This window comes from Octopus bimaculoides, chromosome 24 (genome assembly GCF_046866305.1).
Source record: "Octopus bimaculoides isolate indiv1 chromosome 24, ASM4686630v1, whole genome shotgun sequence".
NCBI lineage: Eukaryota > Metazoa > Mollusca > Cephalopoda > Octopoda > Octopodidae > Octopus > Octopus bimaculoides.
The window spans coordinates 23,734,527-23,759,390 of NC_142951.1; the positions used below are offsets into that span (position 1 = coordinate 23,734,527).

Here is a 24,864-nt window from a genome sequence, read left to right on the forward strand (position 1 = left end):
GGATAATACAATTCTATATATTCACTACTTCTTGACTAATCTTAAACTTTGTGATATTGTTTTTATTTTAATTTATCATTATTATTGTTAGTGTTTTTATTTTTATTCATTATTATTGTTTTTATTTTAATTTATTATCATTATTTTTTTAATATTTTTAATTTTTAAATTTTTTTTGTTATGTTCTACAGAGCATTGGAAATGAGAGCATGGCTGGCATGGAAGATGTATTAGCAAACCCAGAAACTGAAGAAGCACTTGCAGAGTTTGATTTTTTAGTGTCTGAGAGCGGTGAAGGTGCTGGCGAAGCTCGCAGCCAAGGAGATGGCACAGAATGGGGTAAATATCATACATAATTCACCTAAAGATTCACCTCCCAACTCAAGATTTTGTTTATTTGTGTATGTATGTGTGTGTGTGTGTGTGTTAGTGTTTAATATTTATACATGCAATGTATTTTTGTATATAAGTTACATTTATATCATCGTTTAACGTCCGCTTTCCATGCTAGCATGGGTTGGACGATTTGACTGAGGACTGGTGAAACCGGATGGCAACACCAGGCTCCAGTCTGATTTGGCAGAGTTTCTACAGCTGGATGCCCTTCCTAACGCCAACCACTCAGAGAGTGTAGTGGGTGCTTTTACGTGTCACCCGCACGAAAACGGCCACGCTCGAAATGGTGTCTTTTATGTGCCACCCGCACAAGCCAGTCCAGGGGCGCTGGCAACGATCTCGCTCGAAAATCCTACAGGAGCCAGTCAGGCGGTACTGGCAACGGCCACGCTCAAAATGGTGCATCTCATGTGCCACCCGCACAAGAACCAGTCCAGGGGCACTGGCAACGATCTTACTTGGCTTGCCGGGTCTTCTCACGCACAGCACATTTCCAAAGGTCTCGTATATATATATATGTGTGCGTATGTATGTATGTATGTGTGTGTGTATATATATATATGTGTGTGTGTATGTATATATGTGTGTGTATATATGTATGTGCGTGTATGTATATATATGTGTGTATGTATGTATATAATATATATATATATATATATATATATATATATGTACACACACACACATATATATATATGTACGCACACACACACATATATATATGTACACATATATATATGTATGTATATATAATTATATGTATAGTTATATTTGTGTGTTTATGTATGTATGTGTATACGTATGTATATGTATGCACATCAATCTACAAGTGTGTGTTTTAGTGTACATGACCGCATTGAAATGTTTACAAAGATATTTTACATATAAAGGTAACTGAAGTGTTTTCTTTTCTTGACTCCTGATGCTTTTTGTCTTCGTGTCACTTTGTGTTTTTGGAAAGAAAGGCTCAACAAGTTCTGGTCTGCTACTATTAACACAATGCCAATACCATTTCATTACCTTTACATGTAATATATGAGTGTGTGTGTGTGTGTGTGTATTCTGTCTGGTTGCAGAATGGTTAAAATGCTTCCTTCTCAACTATGTGATCTTGGGTTCAGTCCCAATGTGTGGCACCTTGGACAAGTGTCTTCTACTGCTCTACTATATAGCTCTGGGTCGGTGAAAGCCTTGTGAGTGGACTTAGCAGGTAGAAACTGAAAGAAGCCCATTGTGTGTGTATGTGCACAGGCACCTATACCCCTGTCTAGAAATCATGTTGTTGTTGTTGGCACTCCGTCGCTTACGACGTCGAGGGTTCCAGTTGATCAGATCAACGGAACAGCACTCCACAGACACGTGTACCCTTAACGTAGTTCTCGGGGAGATTCAGCGTGACACAAAGTGTGACAAGGCTGGCCCTTTGAATTACAGGCACAACAGAAACAGGAAGAAAGAGTGAGAGAAAGTTGTGGTGAAAGAGTACAGCAGGGTTAGCCACCATCCCCTGCCGGAGCCTCGTGGAGCTTTAGGTGTTTTCGCTCAATAAACTCTCACAACACCCGGTCTGGGAATCGAAACCACGATCCTATGACCGCGAGTCCGCTGCCCTAACCACTGGGCCATTGCACCTTCACCTAGACATCATACAGTGGTTATAAACGAGTGTCATCATCATACAAATCAGGTTGTTTGTTTCCAGTCTTTCATAGAAATCATGCTTAGGTATGGAAAAATATTACCTTGCTTGGAAACAGGTGAAGGTTGGGAACAGGAATGGCATCCAGCAGTAGGAAATCTGCCTCAGCAAATTCTATGTAACTCAGGCAAGCATGGAAAAGTCTGTGTTGAATAATGATGATGTCGATGCATTGCAACTTGGGAAAGTTCATTTACAATGGCCATGAGTTGATCCAAGGCTTGTGAGTGAATTTGGGTTGATGAAAGTATACAGAGACTTGTTGAATAGCATGTCCTTGATATTCAGAGGTCCATCCAACCTGGTTACCCTTGTGACATGCTGAGCCTACCTGAGCGTTATGTAAAGAGTACACTTGTGTCTGTAAAACACTTGGATACTTTGACCACTAATTCAATGAATAGGTTGTTCATTAGATTAAACAACTGGACATGAGAGTCCATCATATATCTCTTTGGGTGTGTGAATATATATATGTGTGTTTGTGTAAGAATGTATATATATGTGTTTTAACATGTGTGTCTAAATATAATATGTGTGTTTGTTTTTGTGTGTGTGTCTGTGTTATACAACCACTTGTAATACACTATAAATTGTTTTGTGAAATTATGTTATAGATACATGAATCACTCATTTGCTGCATAAACATCTTGTGCATCAGAAGAGTGAATTACACAACTATAGCATATTGTCACAGAATGATATATAATGTATCCTGATGATGGTATTATATAACGCTATAATAAATTCTACCAAAGTGCTGTTGAGTGCTGTTGTTTCTTATGACATGTACACATATGCTTTTCTTATCTCTCTTTCACTCTCTATAACATATATGCTATATATATATTTATGCTATATATGTGTGTGTGTATGTATGTATGTATATATATATATATATACATACACACACATGCACTGTTGTACATTTATATTTGTAATGTGGTAAGATTCATATTGTTAATTTTGTTTTATAAATGTTCTCTTCCAGTTAATTTAATGTTATTTTGTTTCCATCGTGTTAATGAGTACCAGTGAAAAGAGTGAGTTTGAGCTGTGCAAAATCTAGCTGCTAGGAGAGTTTCAAGAAGATTGGGTGGAGGAGTTGACGTGACCTGCAGGCTGAGGGCAATTATAGTTATCTTGTTGGGGGTCTTGATAGGGTCTCGAATAAACAATGAATTTGAAAGGAAAACAGAAAAAAAAAAATCAGAAATTCGTTTAGTGTATATTTCAAGTTGTTTAAACCTAGGTCAATCCTGATCAAGCAGACTCATGATCAAACTGACCGTCTAGTTTTATTTTAGACATAATATTACATAGGTTACATTGCACATTGTAACTTCCTTTTTAACCTGATAAAATGTGATTTGAAGGTAATTTAATCACTATTTCTAGCAGGACAAGTGACCACATAGGGGCTGCCTTATTTGTAACATCAATGTTATTAGTTAATCCTGGGTTAGCTCTGAAGTCATAGGTCTAAGATCTAGATGATCCAGACATGGCCATTCTAGCTTTTATTCATTATCTGTATAGGTTTGCATTATCCAATGTGTCCTTTCTCTTGTAAGACAGGCAGGTTATATTTTGTGAGATTTGGCTGTTGTTTCTAGCAGTTCAAACAACACCACAAAGCCTCCCTCATTGGCTCAGTTGCATATTGGTCACCTCAAACACCCATGATCTGTTATATCTATTTTTCAATAGAACATGTAATGTACTCCAAGTTGATTGAATGTACTTGACCATTTTTTCCTAACTCTTTCCAGCATTGGGTTGACCTTATATTAGCTTTGCTCTTTTTGTTTTTACTTTGATAATTAAATTTTTTGTTTGTTTTGTATAAATTTCAGTTCAGTTTGCTGTCCATATATTTCTTTGTTGTTTATTTTTGTTATTTTTTTGTGATTTACTTTATAAATTGGGAGGTAATGAAAGCCATCACTTTATATATATATATATATATATATATATATATACTGTTGTGTCTGGGGAGAGTCATTTTCTTATTGTGCCTTAAAATTTAACACACTCACCGTCAAGACTATTGAAAAGGTTGCAAGATGCAACGAAAATTTTAGGAAAATAAAAACAAGAAATAAGTGGAAATTTTAACAGTGAGTGTGTTAAATTTTAAGGCACAATAAGAAAATAACTCTCCCCAGACAGAACAGAATATGCTTCAACACACGAAATCACATAAAAAATCTTGCAAACCAAATCCAAAAACGAAATATATATATAGATATAGATAGATAGATGTTTTCAGTATTTTGGCTTTAACATTGTTATGACCTGTACAGATACAGAGACACACTAAAGCTATTATGACAAGTAAACACATGACCGAGACCATTGGAAATGACTACTGACCGAGACCTTTGGAAATGTGCTGTGCGTGAGAAGACCCGGCAAGCCAAGTAAGATCGTTGCCAGTGCCCCTGGACTGGCTCTTGTGCGGGTGGCACATGAGATGCACCATTTTGAGCGTGGCCGTTGCCAGTACCGCCTGACTGGCTCCCGTAGAATTTTCGAGTGAGATCGTTGCCAGTGCCCCTGGACTGGCTTGTGCGGGTGGCACATAAAAGACACCATTTCGAGCATGGTCGTTTTCGTGCGGGTGACACGTAAAAGCACCCACTACACTCTCTGAGTGGTTGGCGTTAGGAAGGGCATCCAGCTGTAGAAACTCTGCCAAATTAGATTGGAGCCTGGTGTTGCCATCCGGTTTCACCAGTCCTCAGTCAAATCGTCCAACCCATGCCAGCATGGAAAGCGGACGTTAAACGATGATGATGATGATGATGTGTCACACTAGCACTCATACGAGTACACCCACATTTATACTGGTACACTCACACTAACACTTATATGGGTACACACATACACGTGTTAACACTTCCACTGTAATGACATTAGTGGAGGTACACTGACTCTTTTATGACATGTGGAAGCACACTGACATTGTAAGGACATATACAGATATTAACACTAGTACTATTATGACATGCACAAAGACATACACTAACAACACTCTTATGACATGTAGAGACATACAAACATTGTTTTGGCATCATCATCATCATCATCTTCCTCATTATCACCATCATCATTTAATGTCTGTTTTCCATGCTGGCATGGGTTGGGCGGTTTGACAGGGGCTGGCTAGAAGACTGCCCCAGGCTTCACTGTCTGTTTTGGCATGGTCTTACGGCTGGACGTCCGTCCTAACACCAACCACTTTACAGTGTACAAGGTGCTTTCCACATGGCACCAGTACCATTGCTATTGCATGGCACTGGCATGAGTGCATTAAACACTGATACTGCTTATGACGTACCGAGATGCACAGCTTATAATAATAGTGTGTGTGTGTATCTCTCAACGTGTCATAAGTGTTAGTGTTTATGTCTATAAATATCCTAACAGTGTTAGGGAATATCTTTATGTCTTGTGATGAGTTTAGTGTTTATCATCTTTCTATATATCATAAGTCCTATTGTGTCTCTATACATGTCATGATTTCTGTTTTGAGCTTTCCTGTCTAAGATTAAAACTTGTTAAAGCTTAAATACTGAATAAATAAGTATTTCTCCAACTCCACATTGTCAAGTGGTGGTTTTCATTCACCTTCCTATTTATTATTATGATATATACATATATATATATATATATTTACATGTACTGACATGACAATGCTTTCAGTAAACTACATGATCTTTGTTTTTTTTTCTTTTGTTTAGTTCTTTGTATAATTTGTTTAATTACTGTTTTGTTAACTCTAGTGATGTTTCTGTAATGAAATATTTACTTTTTATTTTAGTATTTGTTCTTGTTCAAGATTTACAATTCTGTCGATAAGAATCAATTATTTCATTATTTTCATTAAATTAGTCTCTAATTATATGATGTACTTGTTTTGAAATAGAAACATAAACAAGGCTTGTATATGTTTGGGTGTCTTGAGGAAATTCGTTTATTAATCTTTGTCTATATGTATATTTACATGGGTGCAGGCATAGCTGAATGGTTAAAATGTTCACTTTGCAGTCTTGAAATCTCGGGTTTGTTCTCAGTACATGACACCTTAAGCAAGTGTCTTCTGCCAGATATGGCCTCAGTTAATTCAAAGTAGAGAGGAAAACTTTGAAATCTTGAGCACCTTTCCCACCATCCCTAGTCTCAGAGGTTATGCAAAAGGCCATGGTATCTAACCTTTTCCTTCTAAATCAGGTGAAAAAATGTAATCTGTGTGACTGATTTACCAAATCCTAGTTTAATAATGACCAGACATTCTTGAGCCTTTATTTAAGTGAATAGTCACTTGAATTCAAAGCACTGTTGCATTGAGTTTGTCTGAGGATTAAATTGAGAATACCACAGCCTGTTGAATATTCATTCACTTAAATTATAATACAAGATGAACTGTATCTGTAACTCATAGAGTCAACCTTGTGAAACACTGTGTCACATAGTCTAAGGGTTTAGTGAACAACTGTCATTATAAAACTCAGACAATAATACAATGAGTAAGTTGTTTTGTTCAGTTGTGAAGGCATGTGGCTTAATAGACGGAGTATTTGCACTCATGATCATATGATTGTGGGTTTAGTTCCCAGACTGTGTAGTGCATTCTTCAGCAAAGTTCTTTATTTCACATTGCTTGAGCAATAGTTGTGAAGTTAACCCTGCGATGGACTAGCTTCCCATTCAGGAGCGAGTGTTGTAATATGAATCACTTATATGCCATGGAAATGGGGTTATGCTCAAACCTTATGAGTCTTAGGGTTCATGACAGACCCCCTAAACAATTCAGTGAATGGAGCAACTGAAAGACTTATCAAAAACCAGTGCAAAAATCGATCAGTGTATATTTTTTACACATACAGTTGAGAACTACTGAAAAAACAACAAACATTTATTGAAAATTAGTCCATAGGTCAGAGGTTGTTGTTTTTGCTGATGTTATAGTGTTGTAGCTAAATTGTTCTATGATTGTAATTAGAGTTCATGGTTCTTGTATTCATGGCAGTATTAATTATTTTTTTTTTACTTCTTACAACTTGTATTATTAGTTCAGATGGAAGATTTTCATGCATATATTGGTAAATGTTATTTGTTTGAAAACATTACAATAGGAGAGATAGTGGTAGGAGAATGTGTGAGGACACAGAAACATTCTCATCTAATACAAGTGTGATAATTAGCCAAATAGTTCATTTTTACCTAATCAGATATATCCATCAGTGGGGCTGATTAATCTTATCACATTCTGGATATTTGTTATTGTAGATCTCTTATCGCACTTGGTGCAGAGGACCTAAAGGTTAACAGTTTTCCTTGCATCCTCATCTTGTTGGAAAACTCATTTGTAGATATATTAGACTTCTCTTTAAGTAATAGAAGTCGGTATTTAAGAAGTGATTTCTTCATGGTTTGGTATCCCAAGACGTATCTGTCATGTTATCACTGATACAGTCACCTGATAAGCTATAGAGTTGTGGTTCAAATTTCATTAGCCAGCCTATATTTTGCCTCAAAAATAGTCTTTTGTGCCTGTTGTCTTTTCTTTATTTTTTTTTGTATTAAAGTTTCAGTATTTGATTTCTGTGGTTATTTCTTATTGCTCACATTGAACCAAAATGGGACACTCTGTTGTATTGGACATTAGTTGCCTAACCTATCCTGTTAATATTAAGCGGTTGATAAATTATATTCTGGAGATAATATCTTACAATTTAAATGGAAGAATAGAAATGGAGTTACAGATGAGCTATAGTGCAATTGGCAACAGAGTCACTTGGCAAATGGCTGAAATGTAGTTACAGTCCTGTAAGTTTGCTACTCTTGTCCATCTCAAATTTGTGTTTCTATGGTATTATATGTGTGTATGTGTATATATATATATATATATATATATATATATATATATATATATATATATATACACATATATATATATACATATATATATATACATATATATATATACATATATATATACATATATATATATACATATATATATATACATATATATATATATATATATATATATATATATATATATATATACATGTATATATATACATGTATATATATACATGTATATATATACATGTATGTATATATATACATGTATGTATATATATACATGTATGTATATATATACATGTATGTATATATATATGTGTGTATATATATATATATGTGTATATATATATATGTGTATATAGTGCTCCAGCATGGCCACAGTCAAAAGACTGAAACAAGTAAAAGAGTATATGTATATATATATATATGTATGTATGTATATATGTATATATGTATATATATATATATATATACCCAGACTTCATAGTTTTAACTTAAGTGGTAGGGCAGGCTGTTGGTAGATTCTTTTTGTTATTGAGAAACAGTTGAAGGTATAAATGGTTTGCTTGTTCTTTAATTATACCAATGCTTTGATCAAGTTTCCTTTACAGTTGTGATGCTTAAATATCTGTGCCTTTACTTGCAAATATTCTTTAAGCAGAAGAAAAACAAAATGATAAAAATAATTTTTTATTTTCAATTCTGACCACGATGACAGAAAATGAAAAGAAGGAAAAATAATTGTTTATTTATTGATTTATTAATTACAATTAATTTTATTTTTTATTGTTGCCATGCACCTTTTTGTTGATTTGATACTTTGTTTTGATGCTATGTTGCCTCTAAATGTGTTTTATGTTCTAGTTGTTTTATTTTAAATATTTCTTGTTTGTTTATTTTTTTCCCCCCTTTTTCTTATTTGCCAATTTTATTATGCTTGATTATTTTCTTTATTTGTCTGGAATGTCTTAAAGCTTGACTCTTTTTTTTTTCTCCCCCACTTTCTGTTTTTGATGATTTGAGTTCTTCCCATGGCAAAAATCTGTTTTCTTCTCTTTGTCTTTCTTGTTCTTTCTGTTTGCTCAAAACTGTGTTGAGAGTGTGGCAAAGCTTAGATTGAGCTAGGTTTGTAGGTAACTAGACAGGGTCGTAGGCTGATTAGTTTTTTTCAGTGACCCATAACATGCATTAGTAATGGATGTAACTGGCAGTGTGCGTCTAAGAGTTTCTCTTCACAATCACAGAACTTCCTAATTTAACGCCACTGCATGGCATCTTGTATAACTGTCCTCCACCATAACCTCAGATCAACCAAAACCTTGTGGGGTGAAACTGGCAAGACTGAAACTGCATGAATTTATTTGGGTCCTTTAGCAGGATCCATCACTCTGTTGTAAACATTCACATTAGGTCTTTAGTCTCAGGAAAACTTTGAAATCCCAAGCTTCTTCTTTCCTACCATCACCAGTCTCAGAGGTCATGCAAAAGATCATGGTAACTAACTTTTTCCCTCTAAGTCATGTAAAAGTAAAAAGTAATGTGTGTGACTGATTTACCAAATCACAGAAGACTGACTCACCAAATCCTAGTTTAATAATGACCAGACATCCTTGAGCCTTTATTTAAGTGAATAGTCACTTGAGCTGATAAATTAGTGATGGTCTTTATTGACAGGAATCCTAATAGTGTATTTTAGTGTGTTGTAAGTAGAGACTAGTGCTTCAAACTGGGTCCTTGACCAACTTAAGACATACTAGTCTTTCAGTTGTTCTAATGATCCTGTAATATACATTATAACTGAGCCTTTTGTTGGCCATCAACTAACAGACTTTAGTATTAGTGTAATAGACCTTAGGTTAAAGTGACCTGTTGATTTTCTCAGCATAGATGTTAATCTAGTTCTGCTATGCATTATGTAACAGCCTTTAGACAAAGAGAGTCTTTTATACAATATCATGTTAGGTTTTAAGGTAAATGCCCAGCTGCTAGTTATGTGCTCAAACTCAGTATTGTTGAAGGTGTCTTTGCAATTATGAGACTGTGTAATACCTGTGTTATATAACTGACAATGTTACACTTGATCTACACTTAGTCTTCATTGTTCCATTTCCTACTATAGACCTTACTACACACACACACACACACACACTGATTATAATGAGGATGGACTCTCCTGTTAATTTTGATGTATGAGTGTCCAGTTGTTCAGTCATCTGGGCAACATACTCATTGAATTAGTGTGTAAAGTGGTTGAGTATTCCACTGACATGTGTACCTTTAACATAATTTCCAAGTACAACCAGCATGGTAATGTGAAAAGGCTGGAATACATTTGAATTACATATACAGTCCATTTGGTACAGTTTCCAACTATCCAAATTGATGTACAATTGAAGACTGTATTAAATTACTATAAATATATATATATATATATATATATATATATATATATATATATATATATATATAAGCACAGTCATGGCTGTGTGATAAGAAGCTTGCTTCCCAACCACATGGTTCTGGGTTCAGTCCCTCTGCGTGGCATCTTGGGCAACTGTCTTCCACTATGGCTTCAGGCTGACCAAAGCCTTGAGAATGGATTTGGTAGATGGAAACTGAAAGAAGCCCGTTGCATATGTGTGTGTGTGTGTGTGTGTATATATATCTCTGTGCATGACTTTGCGTCTGTTTTTGTTTACCCAAACCCCCCACCCCACCACCATCAGCGCTTGACAACTTAGCAGTTCGATGATAGAATAAGTAGTAGGCTTAAAAAAAAGAATAAATCCTAGGGTTGATTGTTCAACTAAAACCCTTTAAGGCAGTGCTCCAGCATGGCCACAGTCAAATGATTGAATCAAGTAAAAGATAAAGAATATATATATATATATATATATATATATATATATATAGATAGATAGATATAGTTCAAATGTACAAAAACAGAAGTCGGAGATAAGTTAGGGAAAAACAAACAAGGTGCATTAGTTTGACGCTCTGGAAAAATGGAAAAGCCTTTGATGTTTTGAACCAAAGCTCTTTGACAGAAAGGAATGAAGGAAAAAAAAAAAACACGAATGCTAGCTCAATAGACAGTCTACTACCATTCCTCAGAGGACAGTGACAAGTAGATAACACAGTAGATGTTGGCTGTGCTTCTGAGGCCAGTGGTGGTAACTAGCATATATAACACAATGCTGGACTAAATCTACAAGACTGTTTTGTTTCATACCTTGTGTTTCTCAGTTTTCTGTTCAAAATTGTCTCGTTGGTGGGGATCAACTTAAGCCTCTTTTATCTCGAAAGTAAAAAGTAGAGGTGAGGGCAAGAGAATAGATATTACTAGACTCAGAGTTTTCACTTGGTGATATTCCTCATCCTGTGCACTTCCCGTGAACTTACACACACACACACACACACACACACGCGCATAGTTCCACTTGCATGAAGTGCCCCTTATCTAGCCACACTAGTCTCACTTGAACACTTGCACCCTTTCACATGCTTGTCCTCTGCACTCACCCATTGACCATGTTCATTCACTCACTCACTTTCTTTCTCTCTCTCTCTCTCTCTCTCTCTCTCTCTCTCTCACTCTTACATTCACTGATGTTTGTCATCAGACAAGATTAGGCTGACACGGCAAAATTGTTAAAGCATCAGAAAATGATAATGCCTTGTAATATTTCTTCTGGCTCTTTATGTTCTGAGTTCAAATCCCACTGAAACCAATTAATGAGGTTGATTTGATCAACTAACTCCTCTTCACAAAATTGCTGGTCTTGTGCCTGTATGAGAATCTATTATTTTTATTATTATTATCATCATCATCATCATCATTATTGGCAGTGGAAAGATAGGAACACTGAAGGCACCAGACAATCTTCCTGCTATTCTGAGTTCAAATCCTGCTGAGGTTAACCTTACCTTTCATCCTTTTAGGATCAATAAAATAAAGTACCAGTAAAGTACTGGAGTCAGTGTAATCAACTTGCCCCCTCCCTTCACAACTGCTGGCCTTGTGTCAAAGTTCAAAAGGATTATTATTATTAAGGTGGCAAGCTGGCAAAACTGTGAGCACACTGGACAAAATGCTTGGCAGCATTTTTTCTGCCTTTACATTCTGTGTTTAAATTCTGCTGAGATCAGCTTTGCTTTTCATTCTTTCAGGGTTGATAAAATAGGTACCAGTGAAGTACTGGGATTGAGGTCATCAGCTAGTCCCCTCCCCCAAGATTCCAGGCCTTGTACCTATAGTAAAAAGGATTATTATTATTATTATTATTATTATTATTATTATTATTATTATTATTATGCTGAGCTTGACTTTGCCTTTCATCCTTTCGGGGGTCGATAAATTAAGTATCAGTGAAACACTGAGGGGTCAATGTAATTGACTAGCCCCCTCCCCCAAAATTTCAGGTGTTTTGCCTATAATAGAAAGGATTTTTATTATTATTATTATTGGCGAGCTGGTTGAGTCAATAGCACACAAGGCAAAATCTTATCAATGTTTTGTCCATCTTTACATTCTGGGTTGAAAATCTGCTAAGGTCTGAGAAGGTTAAAACTCACCAAGGTCAACACAGCTTTCCGTCTTTCTGGGAGTTGGTGAAATAAATTACACATACTGGGGTCAGTACTTGGTCTCTCCCAATGCCTTCTTTAACATAAACCTTGTGCCCCTGTTAGAAACTGTTACTGTGTAAAGTAGTGAATTTAGTCTTGAAGTATTTAGTTGTATTGCTTTATGTTCGCAGGGTCAAGTCTCCTTGAGGTCAATTTTGCCTTTCATCATTACAAAATCAATAAAACAGAGTACATGTCAAGACTTTCACCTCCTGAAATTTGTGTCTTTTTGTGGAGTTTTCTTTTCTCCATTATGAGTTCACATCATTGTGGAGTAAACTGAGCCTTTCATGTTTCCAAGGGCCAGTAATATATTTGTTGTATATTGGTACTGATTTATTGATAGTATATCCTTCTAGAGCTTGTCTTTGACTAAGAAGTTGCTACACCAGAAACAATGATAGAAAGACAAGGAAATAAAAAAAAATTGAGACATTACTGCCAGAAATGTGATACATGTAAATTGATATAACTTCTGCATCTTTCGAGCTGCACCTGGAAAGTTCCTCTTAAAGGTACAGGTCTTGGCAAATGTTTCTTTTGGGGTGGAAAGACGAGCAGTTTCCTTATGTAGCAAGTTTCCTCTCACCATGCTACCGATGTTGTCTAAGAAAAAGACAAGAGTCTATGAAGCTTGCTATATCAGTATTGATGAGGTATTGTTGTCAGAATACAAAGAGCTGCAATAGATACTACAAGACTTCTTATGTGACTGTCTAACAATTTCACAAATTCAATGCTCTGGACTGGTATTTTATTTATTGACCCTGAAATGATGGAAGGTAATGTTGACCTTGATAGGATTTGAACTCAGGGCATAGAGAGCTGAAATGAATATCACAAGGAATTCTGACACTAAAGATTCTGCCAATTCACTGCTAACAGGAGTAATAGTAGTGATGTTTTGCCATATTAGCACAAATTTTGAAGGGTAGGAGGCTGAGTCTAGTCATCTACATCAACCTCTCTGAGTTAGCTAACTCTCAAATGGATAAAATGCAGTTCTGTTTCTGTTAGGATTTGAACATAGAATTTGAATGGATGTAATGAAATATAACACAAGGATAGTTTGTCTGATGTTCTATCAATTTTGCCATTCACTGCTACCAGTTTCATTGAATATTAAATTGACTATTAGTTAGAACATAAATTTCAAAAAAATTGTATTTTTTCATTTCATTCTCCCACCAAATAAAAAAAGAAAAACATTCCCAAACCATTCAGCATTTTTTTCTTATTTTCAGTCCTTTACCATCAAATTTTGAAAACAGTAAATTTGTTAATCTACTTCAATATCAACGAATGTTTACATTTTAAGCTTTAGGCAACCACAAATGTCTCACTGTACTTTACCCTTGTGTAGATTACTTTCATTGTTTTAGCATTAGGAACACTGAAAATGATTGAGGCTGTGAGGGAGCCTCTATATAGTCTGTTGAGTTGCCAGAAATAGAAATCCACTTTCCCTCATTGCATTCGACTTTCTTAGAAAAAACATTGACCAATATAGTCCTGATGGCCATGGCTCAACTGAGAACTCTAGTTATCACTAGTTATACCTTAAATATGAAAGGCATTTTTTTACTTCAAATTCTGATTGTATATGGAATAGATCACTGGCTGTGAGATTTAGGTGCTCTACTACCATAACCATACAGTTCTGAGTTCAAATCTTATCAGTGCCAATATAGACAACTACAATTAATTTTGGATTGTAGATATTACTCTTGTTACTCTAGTTGTATTCATGGACAAATCACATAGCTGTAGTTATCTCAGTTTACTATCTTGATGTGCTCCTACTGCTACTTTCATGGTTGAGTGGTTAATAGGAGTAAGACTATTCAACTAAAAAAAATAGCAATTGCTCCAAGCAAAATTATTCCAGTTGTGCTGTCATGGAGAAAAGGGTGTAAAAAGAGCCTCTCCTAAAATATCTGTACTAAATAACTCCCCCCATTTTTGATGAGTCATCTTTTTGTTGACTTAAGTTGTTGGACTACAGCCATGCTGGGTCACTGCAATCATTTTAGCTTTGAAAAGATATACACATATATAATACAGTTTCCTAATCAATAATGTTGTACAGAAATAACCTACCTCTTTTCATGACCAAGTTAAATACTGGAAATTACCTCTGACCTCATTGGTCAGAACAACTGACCTTATGATCAAAGATGTTCCAGCTCTGACAATTGCATCTTTTTTTTTCTTCTATGTATCCAGGGCTACATTCTTCAATGTGTCTTTTTTTAAAATACTGTAAAGAATTTGGCCATTTCTAATCATTCAAATGACCAAATAGAGGTTCTTTTTGACAAATGACAATGGGGTTGTTGTTATTCTTAAATGGTGTGATATCACATTCAGGTTCAACATAACCATATCATACAGGTTAAGTTATGGCCACTTGCTTCACTGAAACTTTAATGCAGTTGATATCATATGAATTTACATAATGACTGGGCTGTGTGTTATGTTCTTGAGCAAGACACCTTATTTCATGTTGCTCTAGTTCACTCAGCTATAGAAATGAGTTGCAATGTCACTGGTGCCAAACTCTATTGGCCTTCGCCTTTCCCTTGGAAAGTATCGGTGGCATGGAGAGGGAAGGCTTGTTTGTGAGGGTGACTGCTGGTCTTCCGTATAAACAACCTTACCCAGACTTGTGCATTGGAGGGTAACTTTCTAGGTGCAATCCCATGGTCATTCTTGACTGAAGGGAGTCTTTACCCCATTTTTTTTACTACATGAATATGCAGCTTCGTTTAATGTCCTGGCTTTGACAGTCAGTTGATCATTTAAGACTAAAGGGTTAATAGCAGTGAAAGAAATAATTAGTAGGGAGGTGTGATATGAAGGAGATGGTGTTACTGGAGTGGAGCAGGTATTTTGTAGATCATGTAGTTGTGATAGATTCTAATATTCTATGTAAAAGTAATAGAATGTACTAGGATATATTGTTATAATAGCACTTATTATAACATGTGGCTGGTGATAGAACCTTCTATAACATGTAGGTGTGACAGAATCATCTATAATACCAGTTAGTATAGAAATTCACACTACAGACATTCATTAACAGATGTTCACTGAACTACTGCAGCACATATATACACATGCAGATTTACACCTACAGGTGCACTTTCAAACACACAAATGCACGAGCACACACACACACACACACACACACACACACACACACACACACACACACACACACACTTGTAAATGCCTCCCTTCTTCCCATGAAAGAGTTTTGGCCGCAAAATTTGGTGCAAGTACCAGATTCATTTAGAGACATTGAAATAAAAATCGTACAGTCAACCAGTTTCACTAACTTAAACCCCTTCTAATGTTCAACGGTTGTGAGGTATGGTTCAGGGTTATTGACCTGACCACTTGATTACTAGATCAAATCTTACTGTTGTCATTGAGTTCTACCTCCTCTGAGCATGACACCAGCACTGTTTACTCCAGTTTATCTGGAGAAGGGCCAGAGACAAATGTTCTACTTTATCTTAGACATGTTGTTAGTGTTAGGATAAGGCATCCAGCCAGCTATGAAAACAATTTACTTCACAGGTAATCCAACCTACCCTCCCAATTGCAAACTTGAGTAAAATGATGTGAAATAATTATGTGATCCTCTAGCCAACAAACAAACAAACAAACCACCCCTCCACTGTGTTCTTACTAAGGCATGTTTTCATGGAAAAGTTACTTTTTTTAAAACTTGAATTGTCTATCACAATTTGGAGCAACAGTGTCAATAGGTGTAGGTTTCAAATGGATCAATCACTAGCTAACTGCATTTGTAATGGGGGTGGGGGTTAGGGGTGATGGCAACAAAGGAACATCTGTAACAGGGTGAACTTTGTTTGGAGAGCACCTGTTTATTTCCTGTGTTTATCTCTTTTACCTTAACCAATGAAAAGACAAGAACAAAATCTCTTTGCAATAACAAACAAAAAAAAAAAGGAAGAAAATCATACATCAGTCACTCAAAGTAAGTGTGGTAGCTTGTAGCATTGCTTTTACTAGTATTACTGGTGTCTATGTATTCAAGGTGAGACATAGTTGTCTTCTTTGTCCTCCTACTTTTGAACCAGTGGAACTTTGAGTATTTCATGGCTGGTTGGAGGGAGAGGATGCATCAGGATTCAGCTGAGTAGATTAGGAGCAGCATGAAATAAAATGTCCTGCTCAAAGATATAATTGAGAAAAAGTGCCCACGACCTTATGATTGAGAGCCTGAAACTCTAACCACTAGCCTACATGCCTTCACCATGAACATATATATACACAACATGCTTCTGTCTCTAAAATTCTACTCACAAAGTATTGGTCAGTCTGAGGGGATGAACTCTTCCTTTCTGATAAAGGTAATGGTGAGGTTTGAAAGAAATTTGACTGGTATTTGTAGTAGGTCAAACAACCATGTAGAAGCTCATTCATTATCTTATTAATTCGGGGAGTGTTAGGTATATATTAACTAGTTGTAGCAGCTAGTGTTGGCTAGGGCAAGTGTTAGCTAAGGTAAGGAATTTACTAGAACAAATGTTTGCTAGGAGAGATGTTAGCTTGAACATGTGTGTTGGTTAGGGCAGGTATCAGTTAAACAAGGTGTTAGCTAGGCTAGGTGTTAGTTAAGGGTGTGCAAAGGAGTGTTATTTTTTCTTGTGTGTGTGATTGTCCAGTGGTATGTGTTTTCAAAATAATTATTCTGCACAAAGTTGGTATTATTTGCCCTTCTCCCATCCCTCTCTGCTCCACCCCATGTTGTTATTCTTTGGTTATTCTGATCCATTTTTTTTATTCATCAGCCAATAACCAACTCCAATTCTTCTCCTATCCCGTCCAGTTATATTATTCTGTATATGCAACAGTTTGCTGAGCCTTTCCTCCATTGTTAATCTGAGTTTTCCTATTACTTTGTATGCTGAAGAATATGATATAACAGAAAACTCAGAGGGGCAACTGAGTTAAAGCCTCAGCTTATATATATAAATTGTTGCATGGAGCAGCATTGAAGGAAATATATTTGTGTAAAGTCATATTCAACATGTTTGAGTGAAGCAACACGGAAACGTGTGTCCAACAATCCAATGATGTCATTCCAGTGATGTCCATCTTGTGTTTTCAAATGTCTTAAAGGAGAATTTTCTCTCAGGACTATCTCCATAGTGGAAGGTCTTTTCACATCTAAGTACACTCAACTCGAATGTGCTGGATATGACTTTACACATGTAATCACGATAAGTTCCAAGTCTTTTCTTTTCTTGCCATATGGTTCCTTTGAAAACCTGACCCCGGTCCCAGTACCTGTGTGTCCAGCCCTTCCTCCCATGTGACACCTGTGCAGCAAGTTTTCTTTATATCTTATTTTAATCTCTAACATGCCACTTCTGTCTGTCTGTATGTCTATCTGTCTGTATGTCTGTGTGTATTGTTGTTACAATAGAGAAGAAAGACCTGTCACCTACGGAGGATTGGGCCGTCGATCAGCAGCTTATATCCAAGTTGAAGGAGCAGTATAAGAAAGAGTGCAAGGGCAAAAAGGGAAGTCAAAGTGAGTGAACTAGTGTCCTCTTGCTTCATTCAACCTCTCGCTCTCACTCTCGCTCATGCTCAACCTCTCACTCATGCTCAGCCACTCTCGCTCACTATCTCTTTCTCGTTTTGTTTATTTTTCTACCACCCAGTTACCCATCGTGTCCACCCTAACCACATTTTTTTTTATCATTCCACCTTAACTTACCTCCTCCTCCACTACCACCCTTTTCCCCATCACCGTGGAAGTAGGAGTGATTTTATTGCTTTTGTAATATATATATATATATATATATATATATATATATATATATATATATATATGGATACATACATATAAGAGGGATGACCACTAAGTGGACATCCCTTTTACTAGAAGACCACTTGTCAGAATATTCAATTTTTCACCCTTATTATTTAAATTTATATATATATATATATATATATATATATATACAGTATATATAGTGATATACAGAAATACAGAGTAACTATGACTTAGTTTCATCAGTTATGGCTTGTCAGAATACCTGATGAGCTGTTGCTGGTGAAACTCTGAAGTCACACTCGCCCCATATTAAATATTTAGACTCTAATATTAAGACTTTTTAAAAAATTTCCAGTGTGTATTATTCGTTTTCAGTTTACTTAAAAGCACTTTTTATATATCAAACAGTCACACCACACACTCATACTAACATGATTGTGTGTGTGTATATATACAATGTATACTATACATAAGTCCATGTATACACACACACACACACATACACACACACACACACACACACACACACACACACACACACACACACACACACACACACACACAAAGGAGAAAAGAAAGTGGGGTTTTTTTTAATGAATTACATTAATTTTTTTTCCCACATTATTTTTTTCTTTAATTATTATTTATTGATATCATCATCATTATCATCTTGCAAATAATAATAATCATCATGTTATACATTATTCTGGTTCCTTGACCAAAAGAAGTGTAAGGAACAAATGTCAGCTCTCTTTCTCTCTGTCTGTCCCACCCCCACCTGGTGTAAGATTTTACCTTGTTCATACTAGCATGAGGTAATGGTCAGATGTCAGTGTAACAACTACTGGTCAATATATTGGTGGATAAGGCTGCAAGCTGGCAGAATTGTTAGCACGTTGGGCAAAGTGCTTTGTGGAATGCCATCCATCTCTACGTCGTGAGTTCAAATACTGCTGAGGTCAACTTTACCTTTCATCCTTTCGAGTTTGATAAAATAAGTACCAGTTGAGTACTGGGGTCAAGGTAATTGACTTATCCCCTCACCCCCAACTTTCTGGCTTGGTGCCAAAATTTGAAACTAATATATTGGTTGTACCAACCAATATATTTGCTTGCTTGATTGAATTTCCCCTCTTACAGAAGTATAACAAGTCATCACTGTCGCTGTCATCATTGTCATCGTTTTTGTGTCAATATCATCGTCAGCATTGGCAGCATCATTGTTCCCTTCCCCACCTGTCATTGTAGTCGTTGTCATCATCACAGGGCATTGTAATTGTCATCATAGTCACGTTGGCAGCATCTTGGTTCCCTTCTTCACCTGTCATTGTTGTCATCATAATCATCATTGTAATTGTCATTGTAGCATCATGGTCAATATTGATAGCATCATTGTTTCCTTCCCTCAACTGTCGTCGTCATCATCAGCCATTTTAACTGTCATTATAACAATCACTTGTCAGATATTGGTACCTCTCATGGTTGGCCCATTTGCTGGAAATACCAACCACATTTTTTTTTCAAATTCCACCTCACCCAACTTTTAGTATTTAAAAAAAAAAAAATAAAAGGCAGCCTTGGATATTTGTATACATTATGCCTGAATAAGATGGCATAGCCATAGCTAGAGAATGCCTTTTGATCACAAGTCAGCTCAACGTTGTTTCACTCTAAGCCAGTGAGCTGATCTGGAACTAGGCAACATCCTCCTCCTCCTCCTCCTCATCATCATCATACCTAAGATCCATAAATATAATAGCTGACTAAATCTGGAGTTGTCTCTCTTCTCAATTCTGATCTCAGATTTTCTTTCAGTGAAATAAGTACCCATGGTGTGTGTGTTAGTTTGTTTATTGTATATTTACTTGTTTATAATGATTGTTTGAAAAACAAAATAGCCCTGACACACTAACAGTTCTGTAATTCTGTGCTTCACTATTGCAGTCCATGGTTGATTTCAGCAATAAATGAGGTTTACTTTGGGAAATGATTGCTAACTTCTTGTACAGTTGCTGTTTTTGATTTCTGGAGAATGAATGGGATGCAGGAATTGATCCTCCATGGCCCTTTTCACAGCACAACACATTTGATTGTGGTTGAGAGAAAACTCAAGAGAATCAACCCCTTTGTTTACTGATCCCTCACTGTAAGCTAACCATAACAAAATTTGAACTGGTTGCAGAGAGCCAGAATACTGCAGGGTACCCTTTCCTACTCACCAATGACCTTACCTTACTACTTACATACATATATACAGGCTTCTTTCAGGTTCTGTTTGCTAAATGCACTCACAAGGCCTTGGTTAACCTGAGGCTATATAGTAAAAGACACTTGCCCAAGGTGTCATACAGTGAGGCTGAACTTGGAACCATGTGGTTGGGAAGCTATCTTACCTGGCTGCCTTTTCTGGCACACTAATTGGAAACAGATCGTTGTTCTCATTGTCCTTTGTGATCATTGTCTTATTGCTGTTGCCATTGCAACCATCATAATCACCACCACCATCATCATCATCATAACTGAAACAATGGTAGCATGCCAGATTACAACATTCAGTTTCATATTTACTTGTTCAACAAGCTTGTTTAAGCTTTGTTGGTGCAACCTCCCAATTTGTCCTGCTGTGGGTTCCTCAGTCACATATGTAAACGCTAGCATGCTGCTGTTGGTGATTGATCTTGCTATCTCCATCCATTTCTCCTTTACCTCCCTAATTAACTGAAGTCACCATCGTTGTCATCAATACCACCCCTACAGTCACCATAAAACTTCACCAACATCACAGTTTTATTATTAATTTCTTTAAAAAAATATCTGTTGTTGTCATCATCGTCATCACCATTACCACCATCATCATCATGCCTAGCATATCCAGCTTGTTGCTGGAGATATCATTAATGTACCAGCTGTTCGCTTCTCATGAACTAAGGTGGTATGTTTTGTTTAAGTCTCAAGGACATTGTGGAGACTCTTTGCAATGCCAAGTAACACTGCTTTCTGGATATGCTCTATTTTCATTTGTATGCCTATCTTTTCCAACTACTGTGTTATTATTGTTGTTGTTATTATTATTATTATCATTATTATTATTATTATCATTATCATGGTAGACTGGCAGAATTGTTAAATATCATCAGGTAAATGCCTTGTATTTCTTTTGTCTCTTTCTGAGATTAAAGCTGGTCAAGGTTGATTTACTCCTTTCATTGTTACAGGGTTAATAAAATAGATTACCTGTCAACAACTCTCTTCTCCACAAAAATTGGTGGCCTTGTGCTTAAATTAGAAACTATTATTATTGTTATTCAGTTTCAAGGTATTTTGTTTCAATTTCCTCAATTGCATGCATGGCTGTGTGGTAAGAGGCTTGCTTCCCAACCATATGGTACCAGGTTCAGTTCCACTGTGTGGCACCTTGGGCAAGCATCTTCTACTATACCTTTAAGTCAACCAAAGCCTTGTTAGTGGATTTGGTGAATGGGACTGAAAAAAGCCTGTTGTGCGTGTGTTTGTCCTCCACCACCGTTTGACAACCAATTTAATAAGAGAGACCAATAGAATAATTACTGGGCTTCAAAGAAAGTATTTGGGTGAATTCCATTTGGCTAAATTCTTGAAAGCAGTGCCCCAAACAAAACATGAAAGATAAATAACATAAAAGTGGGCAGGGAGCCAAGAATAGGAAAGAAACTTCTGGAGAGCTGATTAACATCACCTGTATTACTCATTCCCATGGAGGAAAGGCATTAATGAAACAGCATCCATTAACACTCAAGCCTTTACTCTGAAGTAGTGAGCAGTGAGAATGAAATTTTAAAAACTGTACAAGAATGTGTTGTGAATAAATAGATAAATAAACAAACAACCGAGACAAAATATTTTGGTTTAATTTAGTAGTTTAATTAGAGAGTGGTAATTTCTTCTCATAATATTATTCTGCATGTCATTATATGTCTTTGAATGTTACACTTAGCTCTGGAAAGAAATTGAAGACATAATTGAGATCTTTAGCCTAATGAAACCATGCCATGGAGATCTACAAATTAAAAACAAGAATGTAATCATTTACAATTGAAATAATATTTACAAAGACTAAAATTTCCGTAGGTCTTGCAAGTATACATAAGTAACATATTGAACAATGAATTATAGAGAGAGAGTGGTGTGTGTATGCATGTATATATGTGTATATATATATATATATATATATATATATATATATATATATATATATATATATATGCATTTATGTATGTATGTGTATATATATGTATATCTATATATATATCTGTATATACATATATATGTACGTGTATATATTTATATATGTATACATACATATATATGCATATATATATATATATATATATATATATATATATATATATATATATATATATATATATATATATATATATATATATATATATGCGCCAAGTGCCTTCATATCCCTCCTGCACATGTCCCTGTACCTCAGCTTTGGGTGGCCAATATTTCTCTGCCCTGCAACAAGCTCTCCGAAAAGGACATCCTTTGGGGTTCAACCATCCTTCATACGGCGAACGTGGCCAAGCCAGCGCAGCTGACATTGTCTTAGCAAGGTGAGCATGGTGGGGAGGCCAGCACGAGACAGAACGTCAGTATTGGTTACAAGTATGTGTCGGAGGCTGAAGTACAGGGACGTGTGCAGGAGGGATATGAAGGCACTTGACATCAACACCAATTCCTGGGAGGATCTCGCAGCCGACCGAACCAGCTGGAGAGGCACTTTTCACAAACAACTGCAGACCCACGAAGAGAATTTGAGGGTGGTGGCAGCTGAAAACTAAGCCTGCAGAAAAGGAATGACAACCAACAGACCTGATTCAACGTATAGGTGTGACCTCTGCAAACGAGACTGCCACTTTTGCATCGGTCTCTACAGCCACAGGAGGCATTGCAAAAACTGAATAGACAACTCGACAGACAGTTGACATCATCCATGGTCAGCCATGACTGACGGAGGCCTACTATATGTATATATATATTTATAAAGAATTAAGATAAATGGAGCAAAACGCATATAATCAATAAGTTCCTTTAATTCCTACATATGTTTCAAAAATTATGTGTACTCTACTCCAAAGAAGTGAGAGATGCTGGAATATGCACATAAATTCATCATCAGGGAACCATATTTCAAATGCAAGACTTGCGCTAAATGCTAAGGTTACGTACGAGTAATACCACTATATAGCTAAGTTAAATGACCGTTAGAAACAAGAACGCTAGTTTACAGGGAGCTGTTTAGGGAGAGAGGCTATGAACGCTATACTAAGAGTTTAAATTAAAAGAAGACATAATGAACCGCAGAAAAATCTAAAAGTTAATAATGATGATAAAGGAGAAAAGGAGAGACTCCAATGAATTCTTTATATACTACTCATTGTGTAAATAGACGTATATAATGAAGGAAAATTAAAGATGGATTGTAAATATAATTAATTAACCATAATACTGTATCATATTAAGCTACTGTAATTAGCCTAAATAAATGGCAATACAAGGTACAAAACTATAAAAGTAATGAAATAATAAGAATAAACATGCTTACGATAACAAAATCGATAGTATGTACGTAACTATACAAGTATACTTAAAACTCTACAAATATAATTTTTCGGGATAAACTTGCTGAACCAACTAGAGAAGGAGAAAGAGTGTAAACAACTGGCATTGGAGTTAGATATGATTGTTGTTATTATTATTATTATAAATGTAAAAATTAATTTATTATTATCATTATTACTATTATTGTTATTGTCTAAAGTTAAATAAAAATAAATACAAAGTTGAGTGATTGTTCATATCACATGCAAAGTGGCTGTCAAGTATGTTGGTAGGTGAAAAAAATAATAATAACTAAAATTAGTAAAAAGGATGAAATAAATGAAACGAGCTGAAGGTGTGTTTCCTCCAATGCTGGCATCTGTATGCTCTCTGTGTTATCTGGTTCACTAAATTATTCTTGGAGAACAGAATGTGGAATAGCTCCAAGTTACAGAGAGGAAAAAAAATCTTTACCCTTGTCGTAGGATATTGAGGTAGCCAGTATTGACCATTCCAAAGAGGATTGTTTATTGCAGTTCCTAAAGGATGTATAATGACTGGAGATTATCTTAGAGACCTGCGTTGAAGAGCAACCAATATAATGCGAGACCTCTGTGTTAGTCGTTACCTTAAATTGATAAACCACATTTTTGGTCCTAGCATTCGCTAGTCAATATTCAATTTTTGGGGATTAATCAATATGCGGGGATTCTATTTCGGATAATACAAAAATGACTGAATGAGTATATGTGACAGTAAACTCATGGTATCAGTTTGCACATCATGAAAGAACCAAAATTACCAGCAGGATATATAATGTACTTTGTTAATTATATCATACTTTAGTTGATAC

General features: G+C 35.9%; 1 protein-coding gene across 10 annotated transcripts in view; it reads left to right on the top strand.

Annotated features, from left to right (window-relative positions):
* Positions 1–24,864, top strand: part of LOC106882575 (striatin-3) — a 267,291-nt gene that overhangs the window by 210,265 nt on the left and 32,162 nt on the right. For 6 of the 10 annotated variants that reach the window (XM_052976853.2, XM_052976854.2, XM_052976856.2 and 3 more), the window contains 2 exons: positions 192–339; positions 18,066–18,173. In XM_052976853.2, coding sequence (XP_052832813.1) covers positions 192–339; positions 18,066–18,173 — 256 coding nt within the window. The remainder of the gene's footprint in view (positions 1–191; positions 340–18,065; positions 18,174–24,864) is intronic. The other 4 variants (XM_052976855.2, XM_089341082.1, XM_052976858.2 and 1 more) reach the window with 1 other exon arrangement.